At 49.5% G+C, this 19310-nt stretch overlaps 1 protein-coding gene across 8 annotated transcripts in view; it reads left to right on the top strand.

Moving 5' to 3' along the window:
* The first annotated feature begins 4982 nt into the window (after positions 1-4982).
* SEZ6 (seizure related 6 homolog) overlaps positions 4983-19310 on the top strand; it is a 109772-nt gene continuing 95444 nt past the window's right edge. For all 8 annotated transcript variants that reach the window (XM_079955485.1, XM_079955483.1, XM_079955484.1 and 5 more), the window contains exon 1: positions 4983-5851. In XM_079955485.1, the coding sequence (XP_079811611.1) occupies positions 5785-5851 (67 nt within the window). In that variant the 5' untranslated portion in view covers positions 4983-5784. The remainder of the gene's footprint in view (positions 5852-19310) is intronic.

Here is a 19310-nt window from a genome sequence, read left to right as displayed (position 1 = left end):
GGCATTTCCCTATGCTCCTATTTAAATCAGATCCTTCTGTTTTAGGGCAAGAGCTCAGGGATAGAGCACCTGCTTTGTGTGCAGAAGGTCCGCAGACTCAGCCCCCAAAGACAACTGCAAGTGGGGCTGGGGCAGAATGCTGCCTGGAATCTTGGACAGCAGCTGCCAGTCAGTGCACTGAACTAGGTGGAGACTGTATCCTGAGCTTCTGATCTCTCCGTGGGTTTTTTTGGCTAGTCATCTGAATGGGGTCTTCTGCCTGCTTTGTTCTGGATTTCTGCTAAATCCTCCCCAGTAGCCACTGCGTTTAGGGATTTGAGAGAATTCACACACTGTGGGCTTGGCAAGGGATGGACCACTCTAGCTGTCCATGCCCTAGCCTGGCTTTGACTTAACACTCTCCAGCCGATTCCGTATTCCTTGCCACCAATCTCCTTCCAGCACTGTGTGTGTGTGTGTTTGTGCGTGCGCACGTGTATCATTGTTGCCAGCTTAAGTCTCTGGTGGCGTCCAGACTAAAATCCCCAACATCAGCAAGTATGAATTTGCTGACCGTCCCTCTATCCCTCTGGCTCGGCTGCTTCTGTAAATTCAAACCTCTTTGGGCAGATTTGGACAAGCGTCCCTACTGCATCCATGCAGCCAAAATTAACATTTCAGAGGCAGTAACTCCCCATGTCAGTTTCTCTTCCTCATTCCTAACAACAGCCAAGGGAGGGGGGAAAGGAAGCCCATTTGGATTTTGATTAATGTATATTTTTAAATAAACAGCTAAATTCCACCTCTCCCCACCACCACCTCTCCACACACACACACACACACACACACACACACACACACACACAAACACACGCACACACATCCCCAACATCAAAATAAATGTCCAGAAATCAGCTTGCAGCAATTTCTCTGCGAGATCTTTCCAAATGCCATCTGCCTGCTCGGAGAAAAGTCTCCATGCTTACATCAAATCTCTCAGCCTCGGTAGGAGGTTAAAATTCAATTTAAAGCAATTTTTTTTAAATAAAAAAAGGTTAAAAAAAACCAGTCAGGGCACAGGAGCAGACTTCTGGAAGCTGAGATATGTTGCAATCCATTAAGTGTATTAAATAAAAAGGATCGCCGCTTGGATTTAATTGCGCATGATATCTGCCCCAGAAGGATGTCAGGCCAAGAAATACGGCAGGATTCAAGATATAGTCAGTAAAGATTCTCTTGCTCTGGAAAGCGACGGGAAAGACGCCTGAGGTTCAGGAAGTGGGGCAAGGAGAATTTTAGGGCAGGAGAATTCTATAGGTCTGGGTTAACCCAGGACATCTTTAGGTAGGAGAGGGCAAAGAACCTTTTCCCAGCCCAGTGGTCACCGTTTTTAAAGGGCAGCTTTCCAGGGGCCACGTGCAAAAAAGTGGGCAGAGGAAAAGTGGGTGGGGCAAAGGAAAAGTGGGTGGGGCAAAGGTTGGAACTCCTCTCTTTGTACAATGGGCTGAATTTCAACTCTGTAAAAGTTAGAGGATTCTATATACTCACAAAGACGTAAGAATACTTTTTTGTTGTTGCTACATTCTTCAAGGAGCTTGAGGGTGGTGTACGTGGTTCTCCTGCCCATTCTATCCTCACAATGACCCTGTGAGGTAGGACAGGCTGAGAGGCAGCGACTGGCCCAAGGTCACCCAGTGGAGTTTTGTGGCTCAGTGGATTCAGACCCTGATCTCTCAGGTCACAGTCCAATATAGGAAGAGCCTGCGGGATCAGGCCAATGACCCATGTAAGTCAGAATCCTGTTCTCATGGGACTCTCGTAAGCAGGACCCGAGCACCCTCCCTCCCCACCTGTGCTTTCCAGCACCTGTGGGTACCATAAGCAGGTAAAGTACTTAACTACAATTTATAAGCTTGTGAACTAAATTCTTTATGTTCTGAACCCCTTTTTTGTATTTATCCAGGGTAGTTTCTCCCTCTCTTCTCTTTTGTTACATCTGTGAAAGCCAACACAGAGACAAGGGTTATTTTAGGAATTAGCAAATTTGTGTGAGGCTGAGACACAATGAGATTTTGAGTATATTTGCATACAAATTCATGTAAAATTAATCACACTTCCTTGTGTGCCTCCTTGGAGAGGCCCAGAGGGTGGCAACACGAGAACGGGGCCTTCTCTGCAGTGGCTCCCCATCTGTGGAATGTTCTCCCTAGGGAAGTTTGCCTGGTGCCTTTATTATACATCTTTAGGTGCAAGGTAAAAATGTTCCTTTTTAACCAGGCCTTTAGTTGATTTGATTGACATCCTATGCCCTTTTAAAATGTGGGGTTTGGGGGGGGTTATTGGGTTGTTGCTTTTATTTTGATTATGTATTATGTGGTTTTATATTTTGATTTTATTCTGTGAACTGCCCTGATACCTCTGGGTAAAGGTAAAGGGACCCCTGACCGTTAGGTCCAGTCGTGGCAGACTCTGGGGTTGCGGCACTCATCTCACTTTATTGGCCGAGGGAGCTGGCGTACAGCTTCCGGGTCATGTGGCCAGCAGGACTAAGCCGCTTCTGGCGAACCAGAGCAGCGCACGGAAACACCGTGTACCTTCCCACTGGAGCGGTACCTATTTATCTACTTGCACTTTGAGGTGCTTTTGAACTGCTAGGTTGGCAGGAGCAGAGACTGAGCAATGGGAGCTCACCCCGTCGTGGGGATTCGAACCGCCAACCTTCTGATTGGCAAGTCCTAGGCTCTGTGGTTTAACTCACAACACCACCCGCGTCCTTTGAGACCTCTGGGTACAGGGCCCTATATAAATTCGATAAATAATAATAATAATAATAATAATAATAATAATAATAATTTAGCCCCACACTTTGCCTGAGGAGCCTTTTAGCCAGAGGAGAAGCATTCTGCCTCCAACCACAGAGGCCGAGCCAGGCCTAATCCTCTTCAAAAGCCATTCAATATATCTGTTCAATCCTCATCTGGGCTAGAGGGCAACGTTATTGCAGTTCAAGGACGCATTCCAGCCAGGCCACAGCACTTGAGGAGTGGGCACAGCAGGTCTGGTGAGAGGTGTGGCCAGAGTGGAAGGTGTGATCAGAGTGGGAGGGTCTCCTAAGGACTGGATTCAGAGGCCTGGAGAACCTTAACTGGCCCACAGGCCTGGGGTTCTGCACCACATCTTATCTAGAAGAAGAGTTTGGATTTGATATCCTGCTTTTTCACTACCCAAAGGAGTCTCAAAGCGTCTAACATTCTCTTTTCCCTTCCTCCCCCACAACAAACACTCTGTGAGGTGAGTGGGGCTGAGAGACTTCAAAGAAGTGTGACTGGCCCAAGGTCACCCAGCAGCTGCATGTGGAGGAGCGGGGAAGCGAACCCGGTTCCCCAGATTACGAGACTACTGCTCTGAACCACTACACCACACTGGCTCCCCCATCTAGTGGGACACAATGTTCCCTCCCTCCAATGTACATTCCCTCCAATGTATTGTGGACAGTCCTGGTCACCTTGCCTCAAAAAGGATATTGAAGACCTGGGAAAGGTTCAGAAAAGGGCAGCCAAAATGATCAAGGGGATGGAGTGACTCCCCTGTGGAGAAAGGTTTCAGCATTTGGGACTTTAGAGAAAAAGTGAGCAAGAGGCACCGTGACAGAAATGATGTGTGGCATAGAGAAAGCGGAGAGAGGGAAGTTTTCCTCTCTGTCCCACAGCAGTAGAACTTGTGGATATCCAGTGAATCTGGATGTTGGAAGATTTAGAAGAGATAAAAGCAAGTCCTTCTTGATACAGCACTTACTGTATTTTTTGCTCTATAAGACTCACCTTTTCCCTCCTAAAAAGTAAGGGGAAATGTGTGTGCGTCTTATAGAGCGAATGCAGGCCGCGCAGCTATCCCAGAAGCCAGAACAGCAAGAGGGATTGCTGCTTTCACTGCGCAGAGATCCCTCTTGCTGTTCTGGCTTCTGAGATTCAGAATATTTTTTTTCTTGTTTTCTTCCTCCAAAAACTAGGTGCGTCTTGTGGTCTGGTGCGTCTTATAGATCAAATAATACGGTAGTTAAACCGTGGAGCTCTGTCCCACAGGAGGCAGTGATGGCCACTAACCCAGAAAGCTTCAAAAGAGGGTTGCAGAAAATCCTGGAGGAGAAGGCTGCCATTGGTTATGAGCCATTATGACTATGTTCTCCCCTCCACTGTTGGAGGCAGCAGTGGTTCCAATGGTTGGAAACCACAAGGTGAGAGATGTGCTCAGGTCCCCCTCATGGGTTTCCCACATTGGGCATCTGGTTGGCCACTGTGAGAACAGGATCCTGGACTGGGGGGGGGGGGCACTGGTCTGATCCAGCAGGGCTCTCCCTGCATTCTTATTATGGCTTCTGTCAACAGCAGCAGGAGAGTTTCTGTGCCAGGCCTGGTCCAAACAGAGATTTAACACAGTGGGGATTTAGCCATCCATCTCATCTGAGTCCAGACCGATCAAGTTACTCTAAGCCCAGAGGACATAAATTCATGAGCCAATTGGTGGGGGAACTTTATCAATCCCCTGGGTGGCCAGGGTTTGAGCTGACTGGCAGAAGTGGGCTGGGTTTGGGGGTTTTTTGCAGGGGGTGATCTTTCCCTCCACAACCGCCTCTGGTTGTTCTGCAGAGCTTGGCTCAAAATGCCATTGGCTTTTAACTATATAATATAATGATAATTAAGTTCTTTCTCTCGCTCCCTCTCCTTCTCCCCCCTCCCCACATCCCCTCCCCACTTCTCCTGTGAGCACAGTTTGCTGCTGATGCAGCTGCCTGCAGCCTTGGCATTTATTGAGCGCAAAGTAATAATTTATTGTCCTTTGTATGCTCAAAAGCCATCTTCATTATCCCGTGAATTTGAAAACGCCGAGCAAGTAGATGGGAGTATTTAGATCAGCATTTTTGAGGGGTGATGATGGGTTGATAGGGAGGGGAGGTGGGTGGAGAGAGAGAGAGAGAGAGGAAAAGGGGTTCGTGGGAGCAGACATCAGAAAAGGGCACACTCTGTTGAAGTCCTTCCTTGACTAAGAACCCCCTTTCCCTACCTCAACACACTCCTTCTGAGCTTAGAACCCCCACTCCTACTTTGATAGCCCATTTTCCACCTGTGCGGGGATTTTTTTTGGAGGGGGGAGGTAGGCGGGGAATAGAAACTCTCCAGAGGGGATCTCAACCTACAAAAAAAAGATTAGTGGAAGATACGAAGGGATTGAACGCTCTCTCCTTCCAGAACTTGGGAGACTGCTTTGCTCGCTAGAATCCCACCCTCCAGGCAAGGAGGAAGGGAGAAAGAGAGAGGGAGGAGGTTGCGTTTCTTTCTTCCTGGCCCCCCACCCCCACTGAAAGCGGTGGGCTCCCCTCCCCCGAGGCTAGGCCGATGTTAGTCAAGGCGATTCTCTCTCCAGGATTTGCCGGCGTCGCCGTACTCGGAGCGTTACGGTAAGGAGCTGTCCTTCAGCACCCGGCGGGCGGCGATCCCCGGCGCCGGCGCTGCTGGGCGCTGTCCGCCGTGCTGAAAGCGGCGCTCGCTTGCTCACTCGCTCGCTCGCCGGCTGTATATCGCGCGGAGCCGGCAGCTTCGGGGGCTGGTCGCGGAGCTCGGATGTCTAGAGGAGGAGGAGGAGGAAGAAGAGGAGGAGAAGTCCCAGCCTCGACCGAGCAGATCGCCGAAGGGGGACAGCAGCCCGGCCGGCCGGCCAGCCCTGGAGGGGAGAACCCCAAAGCGCTTGCTTGGGGGCGCGGTGGAAGCCTCTCCGCCTCTCCGCTCGTGAAGCCCCCTTGGACGGGCGATGAAGGGGTCTCCGGCTCCAGCGACCTGTCTCCTCTTAGCAGCCCTTCTCGGGGTCCGGGCGCAAGGTAGGCGATCGCTTCGGGGTGGGGGGTGGTAGGCAAGCCCCCTCCATCTCTTCCATTATTAGGGATGTGAGATTTGGGGGCGGGGGGGATTGACTGTGGGGAAATAACAAAGTGCTTTGCCTAGCATCCAAGCCTCACTCCCCCAAACCCGCTTCGCTATAAATTGCGTTCTTAATACCCCCTGTTTATCTCGCCTCCTCTTCTCTTGTCGTCCCCCCGCCCGTTTTATTTTTCTTAGCAGATTGCGAGCCAATAGCTTCGGGGGTTCCCTTTGTAATTACCCCACCGTGCGTGCTAATCTTGTTGTTGTTTTAGGGGGGGGGAGAATGTTATTATTTGACGGAGCGAGGAAAACAAGGGGGAAACAGCATACAATCGTGTTCGAGCCCCTCGGAGAAGAATTGACACACACCCCAAATCTGTACGCGCAGGCGAGGAGGAAAAGAGCCCAGCGGCTGATATAATTAGGTTACAGGAGGCTGCTCTGTGTTGCAAATGAGGGTCTCGCCAGGCGCCTCGGGCAACTCAGCCCCCTTCCCCAGCCAGTGCCCCCCCCCCCAACCTTAGCCCATACGGCCGTTTTGACTCTCCTGGATCGGATTTCAAATAATAATAATCATCCAGAGACGCTCCTCGTATGAAACTTCTCCAAGTTCCTCTCGCCAATACTTTTTTTTTTAGGAGGAGGAGCAGAGAAGAAGGTTCCCTAAAAAAGGAAGCCTTCTAGAATCTGCCAGCCCCTCTCTTGAGATACCCCCAGGGACCCGCCAGACTTCTTAAAGTGGGTCAACCTGACCTCTGTCCTTTAATCGTACTCCTGTCTGCACAGTCTCCCCTGGACCGGCCAAGGTCTGAACCTGTTTTTAATCCCAGATCAAGCAGGGCTAACCGCCCACTTGCTCCCCTGGGGTTAATTTAGCTCATCTGTAAGGAAAGGGGGGGGGTTGCCTTAGGGGATCCTGAAGCACTGAATTGTTAGAGCAACACTCCACTGATGGGGGGGGGCATCCCTGTCCCAAGGGATATTATTTACGATTCTTAATTTCTGAGTGTGTTTTTACTTAGAGAACATAGTGGGTTCTCTGTTTGCGTAATTAGACTGCCTTTTATTCAAGGCTCTACAAAGCAACTTTCGAGTGTTTGCTATTTGACAGGGATCTCGGTGCCGCCGATAAACTCCGGACAATTTTTTTTATTTACTTATGTTTAAAGCAGTGAAAAACATGCACAGATATCAAAAATATTTTATGCATGAAAATAGCAGAAACAGCTTGGGGAGAATGCCTGATCCCCATTTCTTTTAAAAATAAATGTTTAAAAGGAAGGTCTGTGTTCTCAGACTCACTAGGGGGATTTGGAAGGGGTCTTGCGGAAGCGGGGCAGTGCGCCATTTACAGGGACACAGTCCCTTTCGACACCTCTTCTTCCCCTCCAAGAGATTCTGAGCTGCCAAGGCTGTGATCCAGTTTCCTGCCTCTCCCCTCCCAGTGGGGCTTATAGAGGATTGTGCTGTTTCAGGCACTGAGGACAAGGTGCCCCCTTCATAAATTGTGGAGCCGGAAGGGACCCCCCAGGGGTCATCTAGACCAACCCCCTGCAATGCTGGAATCTCAACTAATTTTTCCATGACAGATGGCCATCTAACCTCAGCTGAAAAGTCCTGAATCTATTCCAGGACTTTTAAAACTGGGTTGCGAGGAGGTGGGTGTTGTCACCGTCAACAACAAAAAGTCAAATTGGACCTATATCTTTTTTTTAAAGTATTTCCAAAGTTGGGTTGATGGCTCTATCTCTCTCTCACATACATGTATGCACGAAGACACCGCCCTGCGATTAGGATTGCTCCATGAATAAATGTGAAGCCTTTTGAATTTTTTGTTTTAAATTGTTCCCTTGGATTTATTCCAAATAATGGACGAATCGTTAATGCACACCCCCTCCCATCTGTCTCCCTGTGTCACAACCAGGAGAAGAGGCACTATACCTTGATTGTAACAATAAGTTAACAACTCCCCTTGTCCCTGATTTATATTTGCTCTTGTGCATTTTGAAGTGCAATTTTTCAAAAGGATGCTGAGATGCCATTTTAAGGCAGGGGTGAAAAAGCTCTGCACCACACATGAAAGGCCCTGCTTCTGGGTGCGACCGAGATTGAAATCAAGGGAAAGTGGCCTATTGTAAGGACATTCGCTGTAATCATTATTCCATATGATACACACACACACACATATATATATAACTGTATGTCATGGTAACCAGGTCTGTATAAACAGATGCTCTCCTGTGTAGTCAGGGAGTGGATGATCCGCACTCGCCACCCTTCCCAAACGACATCCTTTTGGTAAACACACAGCTGCATGGTTCCCCCCCAGGATTTTAATACAAGGTTTGGGGGTGTTGTTTTAGGAATCTTGTTGGTCCGTCCAAGGTGGAAACTTGACTTCTAAGGCTGGGTGAGCTTTGAGAACCTGCACAGTTTCTGAAAAATACACAACATTGCACCTAGGGGCTCTGCATTAAGGATGTAATGCTGGTTTTGTAATCGCAGACACTGAAGTCGTATAGGTTCACCGCCACACCAAGGATGCAATGGCAATGAGGGAGAAGCCCGGTTTTGGGGCCCCTGAACTGTGTGGCTGGGGACCCGGGTGTGTCAATGGGTCTTGAAGAGAGACCAGTGCAGGCAGAGCGATCTCAAGTGGTTCCTCACCAGCGTCTTCGAAAGAAATCAAAGTCCAGATGGACATTGGAGTTTAGGAAGGTGGAGCAAGGTGGGCATGTGTGTGTGTGTTGTTGGGGGGGGGGACTCTCAGATGGAAAAAGGGACCTTGCCTTAGAAGACAGGGCCAGAAAAGTCACTCTATTTGTGCGAAGGAAAGAGGCAGATTTAGGGGAGTGCGACCCGTTCACCTACACTATCCAGTATACCTGAAGGAGCATCTCCACCACCATCGTTCTGCCCGGACACTGAGGTCCAGCGCTGAGGGCCTTCTGGTGGTTCGCTCCCTGCGAGAAGCCAAGTTACAGGGAACCAGGCAGAGGGCCTTCTCGGTGGTGGCGCCCGCCCTGTGGAACGCCCTCCCACCAGATGTCAAAGAGAACAACTACCAGGCTTTTAGAAGACATCTGAAGGCAGCCCTGCTTTTAATGTTTGAGGCATTACGGTATTTTAATATTTTGTTGGAAGCCGTCCAGAGTGGCTGGGGAAGCCCAACCAGATGGGCGGGGTATAAATTATTATTATTATTATTATTATTATTATTATTAGGTGCCAAGATGACAGAGAGCCACAGGGGGCACCAAATTTTGGCATTGCACAGGGCTCTGCTGAAATTTGAAAGCCCCAAGTCCACCACTGATGAGGGGCTCGTCAACCTTCCATGCCAAAGCAGATTGCATAAGATTATAAGAAGAGCCTGCTGGATCAGGCCAATGGTCCATCTACTCCAGCATCCTGTTCTCACAGTGGCCCACCAGATGCCCATTGTGGGAAGCCTGCAGGCAGGACCTAGCACAAGAGCCCCCCTCCGCTCCTGCAGTTTCAAGCAACCGGCATTCAGAAGCATTCCTGCCTGTGACCGTGGAGGCACAGAATAGCCATCTTGGCTAAGGGCCATCAGCAGCCCTCTCCTCCCTGAATTTCTTCGATCCTCTTTTAAAGCCATCGTGATTGGTGATCGTCACTGCCTCCTGTGGGAGGGAGTTCCACAGTTTAGTTAAGGTAAAGGGACCCCATACCATTAGGTCCAGTCGTGGCCGACTCTGGGGTTGCGGCGCTCATCTCGCTTTATTGACCGAGGGAGCCGGCGTACAGCTTCCGGCTCATGTGGCCAGCATGACTAAGCCGCTTCTGGCGAACCAGAGCAGCGCACGGAAACGCCGTTTACCTTCCCATCGGAGCAGTACCTATTTATCTACTTGCACTTTGATGTGCTTTTGAACTGCTAGGTTGGCAGGAGCAGTGACCGAGCAACGGGAGCTCACCCCATCACGGGGATCTGAACCGCCAACCTTCTGGTCATCAAGTCCTAGGCTCTGTGGTTTAACCCACAGTGCCACCTGCATCCCCTTAGCTATGGTAGGATTGCCATATTTCAAAAAGTGAAAATCCAGACACAAAAGTTGAGCTTTTCTTGGCCAAAGGAGTGGCAGTCCAGAACATCTGGAGGGCACCAGGTTGGCCAGATGGCCAGTTTATTTCATGATCAATTTATGCTCTTGGCAACTGGACACTCTCTCTCCTGTGGCTGAGATATCATCATGTGAACACTTAAAAAGAAAAATGCCTTTGACCTTTTTGCCTTCTTCCCCCATTGGGGTTTTTTTTAAACAGAGGCTGGTTAGCCACCTGTCAGGGATTCTTTAGCTACGATTTCTGCTTTGCAGGGGGTTGGACTAGATGACTTTGGGGGTCCCTTCCCACTTTATAATTCTATGATTCAATGAGACCATAGCTGCTTCACAGGCCTGGTTCCCTGAGAGCCACCTGGCTGCTTTCTGAATCTTTCTCCCCTCCCCCCCTGCTTGCCCCCTCATCTTTTGTAATGACAGCAAAGTCGTGACAAGGTCTTGGCCTTAAGGTCCTTGGTCCTCAGTCACCCGCAGGTGCCACTGAACATACACCCCTCCCCTTCTTTGTTGGCCCGGTTTGAAGAGGCAGGCAGCATCCTGGCAGAGAGGCTGAGTTCCTGAGCCCGTGCCAAATTGGGAAAGCCTCTCGGCTTAACTGCTGCTTCAGGCCTTGATCTCCCTTCTTGGCTATTAATTGAGGATGGACAGACGGATTGCCGGTTGGGAGAAATCAGACTTTCAGATTTGTAACAAATCCCCGGTTTGATCCTAGCGAATCACTCCGATATTAACTTCCCTTCCTGGGACTGGTCACACCACAAGCCTGATTTAGCCAGAGATCGGTGAGCTATCCTTTTCCGCAGAGGAAGGGGGACTCTGGGGAAGGTGTTAATCCTATGTGAGCTTTGCTTGGGGGCTTTGCCCGCTGGTGGGCATGACCCCCCCTCCCCCCTGTCTTTTGCAAGAGCAGAAGGAGAAGGGCTTGGTTTTGTGGGGTGTCCAGAGGCCTGTGCTGGCTGGGGCTAATTTTGCTTACTTCCTTTTTTTGATTTACAATTAAATCAGGTGTGCGCTCAGAATCCAGTGGCTCTGAGAAAGGCACTAAGGGACAGACACACACACCCCAACTGTCAGAAGGCAGTAATGGATCCTTGGCCTGATCCAGCAGGCCCTTCTCATGTTAATATGAGGGTTCATGAGTGCCAAGGGAAAACCTTAATAGTGCCCCAGCACCAAAGGGTGCCCCCTGGGATAGTGTTTGTTAGGTTAGGCATGTCCGCAGACAATTCCTAAGGTAAGTATACCATCATCTACCTGGCCATCCCATTTTTGATGGTTCCTGCTGATAAAGAATTCAAAGGCAACCTGCCTTTGGGTTCCAGCTTCTGAAAATAGTAAGTGGAGAGTATGATGCTGTTGTGCTCAGGTCATGCTTGCCCGCTTTGCATCATGGGAATCTAGCTGGCCACTGTGGGAACAAGACGTTGGGCTAGAGAGGACTTCAGCCTGATCCACCAGGGCTCTTCTGATGGAGGTCTGCTGGGGTAGCAGAACCTCCATACCCAGGGGCAGCCTACCCCAAAATACCAGATGGTGGGGAACAGCTGGAGAGTTGATGTTGTGCTCAAGTCCTGCTTGCAGGCTTCCCAAACTGGATATTTTGTTGGCCACTGTGGTAACAGGATGCTAGATGGGCCCCCTTTGGTCTGATCCAGCAGCCAGGCTCTATTCTAATGTTCTCACTGGCTGCACCAGCAACAGATTTCTCTGTTTCCATGAGGAGGGAAGCTTAATTAAGACAGGGAGAGATGCAGGCAGAGCCATCAGGGTTTGCTCAATTTTGGAATGTCTCCTTTTCTACTGTCTCCTTTTCCTGCTGGGACTAATTTTACATATGTATTTTTAAAATTGTAAAGCACCTTGGCAGAAAAGATATATAAAAACGCAGCAAATAAATAGATATATTACAGAAATCACATGCAGAGGCTTCTGTGAATCCGTGTAAGGAAGATAGCTGAGAACGCCTTAGCATGACTGAGACCTCTGGTTTGTTTGTTTCTCTGGAGTATCTGTAGCCCACTCTTCGGCCAAAAAGGTTCCCAGAGTGGCATACACACAGTCAGTTAAAACAAGGCAGCCTCTGCCCACAGGCTCTCTGTCTGAAAGAACACGATACACAAGGGAGAAGGTACAGGGAGGGAAGAGGAAAAAATTAAACTCAGGCACCAGTTCTTAAACAGTTGCCTGCCAACAGCCAGGGCCAAAGATTAAGTCAGAGCCACCAGGCTGCAGGAAGACCTCGTCTCTTGATCACAGCCAAGCCGGAGCAGGAAGCCCTCCAGTATTCCATCCTGTCCAGAAGCAGCCAGTTGTCGCTGTGGTTGGGTCGAGCCAGTCCATAGTTTGCCGCCTGCAGTTCAGCGGCTCCCCACAAGAGGCAGCAGCACACACAGGGCCCAGCAATTCCTGACACTGCTTGCAGGGCCAGCTCAAGGCATTTTTCCACCAGAGGCCAGGAAGAAAATGGTGTATACACACAGAGAGAGACACACATGAGTTCACATGCATACAGCGTCCAGTTCCACGACTGGCCATTGAAACTTACTTGACAGTTTCCTCCCTAACAACAGACTAGCATAGCAGTTGTTAAGTGCTGGCGCAGAGTAATTTATCAGGAGTGATGCCTCTGGGGCAGCTTTCTCACTCCGCCTAATGATAGGGCCGGTCTTAAGAACCGGGCGCCCTGAGAACCTTGCCGCGGGATGTCTCTTGGGAACCGCCGTGCAGATCTTTGCTCCCAATAGATAGATACCCAGTGTTGGCCATGTTCCAACAAAACGCAGTCCCTCCAGGGAAATGCCTTTGGCATGAATTTTAAGGAGGAACACGTACGTACTTCATAAATATTTGCTGGGATGGATTTTTTCCTCCCCCTCCCAAGGATTGATCCATAAGCAAGATACTGGGGAGAGAATGAATGGTTGTTCTCTCACTCACTCAGAAATGCCAGAAATTGAGGTGATCCAATGAAAATGATTGGCAGGAGGCCCACGTCGGCCTGAAATGCAGGTACTCCTTCATCTAAATCATAATTAGGAAAACCGCTGTAGGCAAGATGCAGCAGTCAATGTTCATCAAATTCTGGGAATTGTCCATACCTCTGATATGCATGCAGAAGGTGCGCCCAGGTCCATAGAATCATAGGATTGTAGGGTTGGAGGGGTACCCCCAGAGGCCATCTAGTCCACCCCCTACAATGCAGGAATCACAGCTAAGTCCTGGTATGATTTGTAGTAAGCCTCAGCGCCTAGGACTTGCCGATCGAAAGGTCGGCGGTTCGAATCCCTGCGGCGGGGTGCGCTCCCGCTGCTCGGTCCCAGCGCCTGCCAACCTAGCAGTTCGAAAGCACCTCCGGGTGCAAGTAGATAAATAGGGACCGCTTACCAGCGGGAAGGTAAACGGCGTTTCCGTGTGCGGCTCTGGCTCGCCAGAGCAGCGATGTCACGCTGGCCACGTGACCCGGAAGTGTCTCCGGACAGCGCTGGCCCCTGGCCTCTTAAGTGAGATGGGCGCACAACCCCAGAGTCTGTCAAGACTGGCCCGTACGGGCAGGGGTACCTTTACCTTTTACCTTTTAAACCACTTTGAGACTTAGGGTTGCATCTATAGTTAAGTTGTGGCTAATTCAGCCATGGAATAGGAGCACATTGTTAAACTATGGAACTCTCTGCCACAGGAGGCAGAGATGGCTACTAGCTTGAGCATAAGACCAGACAAATTCGTGAAGGATAAGGCTGTTAGCCACAGTGGGGAGCAATGCATCTGAATCTCAGTTCCTGGAAGCCACAGGTGCGGAGATTTGCTTTTGCGCCCAGGCCCTGCTTATGGGCTTCTCTTTGGCCACTGTGAGAACAGGATGCTGGCCTTATCCAGCTGGGCTCTTCTTCTGTTCAGTGCCAGCCCTACTCAGAGGAGATCCTTTGAAAATAATGAACATGACTAACAGGCACATTATTTTCAAAGGGTTTACGGTAATCTGAGATGTTTTACTTGAATGCATTTTTTTAAAACAATAAAATGACCTACAAATGTAATAAATCAAACCAAATATCCAGGCAGGGACTAGGAACAGTCCCATGTTGCCTCCTGATATTGTTGGACTCCAGTTCCCATCAGCCCTAGCCAGTGTAGCCAATGGCAGTGAAGGATGGGAGTCGGAGCCCAAACATCTGGAGGGCACCATGTTTACTGGAGTAGCTGGACCAATGGCCTGACTCAGTATCAAGCATCTTCCCACAGGGCCTTCTGAATCAGCACTTAATTCAGAATCATGAGGACCAGCGTCTTACTTTATATTTAAAGGAAGCACCTTAGGGAAGGCATAGAGTCCTTTTCATGCGGGGGGGGGGGTGTCCCAGGTTCGATCCCCATTTACACGTCCTTTGGGAATGCCTCGGCTGCCGCTGCCAGTCAGTGCCTACAATACTGAGCTAAATGCAATACTGCCTATGTGCCCCACAAAAGATCAAAATAATTTTGGTTTGATTTTGGAAATAAAATTGTCTTATTAAAATTGTGGGTTGGTAAAATAACAGACGTATTAGGAGATAATTTGCGAGGGGCGCGCAAGATGATTCCGATTGCCTAGGGGCCTCTGCAGGGTTTAATCCGGCACTGGCTAAGTGGAGCCGACAGTCTGACTCGGTCTAAGGCGTCTTCGCACGTTCCTAAACTAATGACGAGCCTGGTGCGAGTTGTGTCCGCCGCTCCGAACCCCTGACTCAGTCCTCACCCGCCTCCGCGTTCATTTTGGGGCAATTAGCTGGTACTGTCTTAGCCGCTTTGCATATACAGTGGTACCTCGGGTTAAGTACTTAATTCGATCCGGAGGTCCGTTCTTAACCTGAAGCACCACTTTAGCTAATGGGGCCTCCAGCTGCCGCCGGAGCACGATTTCTGTTCTCATCCTGAAGCAAAGTTCTTAACCCGAGGTACTATTTCTGGGTTAGCGGAGTCAGTAACCTGAAGCGCCTGTAACCTGAAGCGCCTGTAACCCGAGGTACCACTGTGATGGGGAGGAGAGGGGGGCGTCTTGGAAGCCACACGTGACGGACAGTTGGCGCTTTCTTTCCATCGGAGTTCCTGGGCTTGGTGCGCTCTGTTCGTCTCTCTCTCTCTCTCTCTCTCTCTCTCTCTCTCTCTCTGTGTGTGTGTGTGTGTGTGTGGAGCAGCTGGCTCTCAGCGGACGCCTCAGGGCACCAGAAGCGCGTCCTCGGGGGAGCGAGGACGGTGGGCTAACCTTTTAGCAAACTCCCGGCTCCTGGGATGGAGCCAGAGGAGAACTGCGCGCCATCCGGCATCTCCTGGGGCCAGGAGGCGAAAGGAACACGAACCGCTAAGTGTCGAAATCGCAGGTGGGGTGTGTGTGTGTGTGTGTGTGGGTGGGTGGGTGTGTGTGTTTTAAAAGCCAAACTGGTGTCGCACATCTTGAACTCTTCTTGGGCGCCTTGGAATGTAGGGAGATAAATCTTGCTGGCAGGGGGCTGCTTTTTTGGGGGAGACGCCGGAGGGGAGGGGCAGAAAGGGAGGGCGGAGCCACAGCCAATGAAAGGCGGAGCCAACTCCTTCTAATATTATTCTCCTCCTCCTCTTCTTCCTCCCTGCTGAGTCCTGCTAGGGGCAGCATTCAGAAGGAACAAGCACTTAAAAGTCACTTTGATGACACTTTGATGACCGCCTGGCCTTTGGTTTGGACTCAGTCTGACCCTTATGTTGCCCTCCCCTTATAGTCTTGATCTATCGGCTACTTTTAAAATGAGGCTGCTTTTTAAATTGCAGTTTAACCTGTATTTTAAATTGTTCTTTTTCTTTTTTCTTATTATGCTTTTACTGAAATTTTATTGGTGTTAGTCACCCTGAGCCCAGCTCTGGCCGGGGAGGGTGGGGTATAAATAAATAAATAAATAAATTATTATTATTATTATTATTATTATTATTATTATTACTTTCAGCAGCTGCTATTGTTATTCAGCAGCAGCTATTATTATTTCTTTTAGCAGCTTTCCCCCAAAGAATTCTGGGAGCTGTAGTTTATCAAAGGTGCTGAGAGTTGTTTGGAGCCCCCTCTCCCCTTCCCAGCGTTCCCAGAGAATGATGGCTGAGAACAACTCCAGGAATTGTAGCTCTGGGAGGGAAATAGGGGCCAGGGATTCTTGAGATGTGATTCCTGCGTTGCAGCAGCGGGTTGGGCTGGATGACCCCTGGGGGTCCCTTACAGACTCCCAATCCATGGCTCACATTGCTCTGCCTTCCCTTCTGCCCTCCCCACCTGGAGAGGCAAACCTTGCTGGATGTGCTTTGAGAGAGCTGTTAAACCTTCTGCAATAAGTACAAGCAGATCCCTTGTGAAGCTAAACGTTCTATTAAACAGCAAGCAGGGTTTCATAAAAGCGGATAGAAAAAGCTGTTGCGGCCCATTTAAAACACCCTGGCGGCTTTGGAAGCCCCCGTGGGGCAGCCTCTTTCAGAGCTGAAGGAATACAGCCAGAGGAGCTGCAGTGGGGCTTTGAAGGCCATCTCCTCGAGAGTCAGAGCACCCCCAGATTGAAGGCCGCACCCCAGTGACAGAGCCCCTATATCACCTTCAGATGGGGCTCTCAGAGTATGACCCATGGACCACCATAGCCCTGTGAGCTTCATTCGGGAGGTCTGCATTAAACATCCACATTGATTTTGTTAAAATATATATTTTTTTATTGCTTCTTTGATTCCTTCCATTGTCTTTTATTGTCCTACAGTGTGAAATCCCGTGGAATGCAAATTGTAGCACATTAAAATCCAATATCGGAAATGAAAGAAGCAAGAGAAATGCCATTAGGAATCACCCCAGTCCCAGCAGTTGCTGCAGCAGGCAGTCAAATCATTTCACCGAGCAGAAGGCGATCTGTGGAAACTAGCCAGGATGCCTATGTTCTGCCTCTATGGTGGAAGGCAGCTATTATTATTATTATTATTTGTATACCACACTTCATCTGAAGATCCCAGGGTTCTTTGCAACAGAAAAATACAAAATGAAAATACAAAATACATAATAAAACAAAAACAAGCCAGTGACACCCCTCCCACAAACACATTTAAAAAGCCATGGAATGGTATTCGGCCAAATGCTGGTTGAGTCATAGAACTGCAGAGTGGGAAGGGACCCCACAGGGTCATCTAGTCCAACCCCCTGCAAAGCAGGAATCTCAACTGAAGCAACCATGGCGAATCAACAATCTCTTCCATTGTTGAACAACTCTTGTCGTCAGAAAGTTCTTCCTGATGTTGAGTCGCAATCTCCTTCCTTTTAACTTGAAGCCATGTTTGGAGCCCCCTTTTTCTTTTTTTCTTTTCCTTCTCCTCCTGCGATGAGGCTACATTTTAATATTTTAATGTTCCATTATTTTAATGTATTTTATTTTTGTTTTTAAGTTGTAATCAATCATCTTGTTTTTATTATTGCTTGTAAGCCGCTCTGAGCCCGGCCTTGGCTGGGGAGGGCGGGGTATAAATAAAAAATGGCCACCATATAATAACAATAACAATCTTATTATTTATACCCCGCCCATCTGGCAGGGTTTCCCCAGTCACTCTGGGTGGCTTCCAGCACATAAAAAATTGTAAAATCTTAGACATAAAAAACTTCCCTGAACAGGGCTGCCTTCAGATGTCTTCTAAAAGTCAGATAGTTTCCTTGACAACTGGTGGGAGGGTATTCCACAGGGCGCCACCACCGAGAAGGCCCTCTGCCTGGTTCCCTGTAACCTCACTTCTCGCAGGGAGGGAACTGCCAGAAGGCCCTCGGCGCTGGACCTCAGTGTCCGGGCAGAACGACGGGGGCTGGAGACATTCCTTCAGGTCTGCTGGGCCTTTGACGCCGTTTAGGGCTTTAAAGGTCAGCACCAACACTTTGAATTGTGCTTGGAAACGTCCTGGGAGCCAATGTAGGCTCCAAAATATATCTTCTCAGTAGTCTCCTGTTTTCCAGGTTAACATCTCCAACTCTTTCAACCGTTCCTCATAAAGCTTGAAATGTTTTCACCTCATGCCTAAAGATATGTAACGAAGGCTACTGAATACCAGCTGCAGGAAACCATAGGAGGGGAGATTCCTCTTCTACTCAAATCCTGCTTTCTGGTTGGCCACTGTGAGAACAGGATTCTTGACCAGAGAGTTACTGGCAGAGCAAAGCCATCCTGGCAAATAGCCATAAATAGCCACCATGAATTTGTCTAATCCTCTTCTAAAGCCATGTAGCTCGGTGGCCATCACTGCCTCCTGTGGCAGAGAGTTCCGCAGTCTAACTATGCGCTGCATGAAGGGTGTGTGTGTCCTTCTATCAGTCTTGAATCTTCCACCCTTCAACTTCATCGGAGGTCCACGGGATCTTGTGTTTCCGCAATGACAAACCATGCCTTTGGTTCCTCTACACCAGGCACCCCCAACCTGTGCCCCTCCAGATATTTTGGCCTACAACTCCCATGATCCCTAGCTAACAGGACCAGTGGTCAGGGAATTGTAGTCCAAAACATCTGGAGGGCTGAAGGTTGGGGGGGGGTGCCTGCTCTACAGCTAAACATACAATAAAATAAAATAAAATAAAATTCCACCCGCCGCTTCAAACTTTTTGCAGACCAGCTCACATTTTTGTAGCTGCCAGAGCAAAGTTTGCTGTGTGGGTGCATAAATATATCTTTGAGAGCAAGAAAGAGATACATCTTTTTTCCCCCAGGAGAGGGCCTTGGGTCGCTTGTTCAGTGAGCTTTTATAAGGGGCAACTTAGTCAGTGATGTGCAGGCTGAGAAGGGGGCTTCAGCCAAGGAGTTCGGATCGCCACCCCAAGCATCAGAATTGGGGCGCATCACAGTGTGCCGCTGTGTTCACCTGGGACAGATCAGAAGATCACCTGAGGAGACCAGATGCTGGTCTGAAGAGGCCCCTTTGGCGCCTGAGGGGAATCGGCCCTGGCAACCCAGCAAGCAGGTTTTTCTCTGTGTGGAGGCGGTGGAAGAGGCGGCGAGGGAATGCGATGCGCCGGCAGGCCTGCGTTTCTCTTTCTGCTCTGAGTGCAGGAAAATTACAGCTTTCCAGAGATATCTGTATTTTTAGCTGGGGCCGGGCACCTCGTAATTAATCTCGCTAAGGGGATCTGGGGAGCATGTTATATCTTTCTCCTTGAGAGCGCAGGAGTGGCGTGGCTCTCTGACGGGCAGCTCCTTGGAGTGGGGGAGGGGTGTGGTCTCCCCCCCCAAAAAAAAGGGAGGAGAAAATGGATTATCTCATTATGAGCTTCCCAGAGGTTGCTAGAGGACCAGCTCTGCCATTAAACCAAGGGAAGCAGGAGATTCTG

This window comes from Podarcis cretensis (assembly GCF_951804945.1).
Source record: "Podarcis cretensis genome assembly, chromosome: 15".
In the NCBI taxonomy this organism is placed as follows: domain Eukaryota; kingdom Metazoa; phylum Chordata; class Lepidosauria; order Squamata; family Lacertidae; genus Podarcis; species Podarcis cretensis.
Note: the sequence above shows the minus strand (reverse complement) of the source record. Positions and strands in the feature narration are given on the sequence as shown.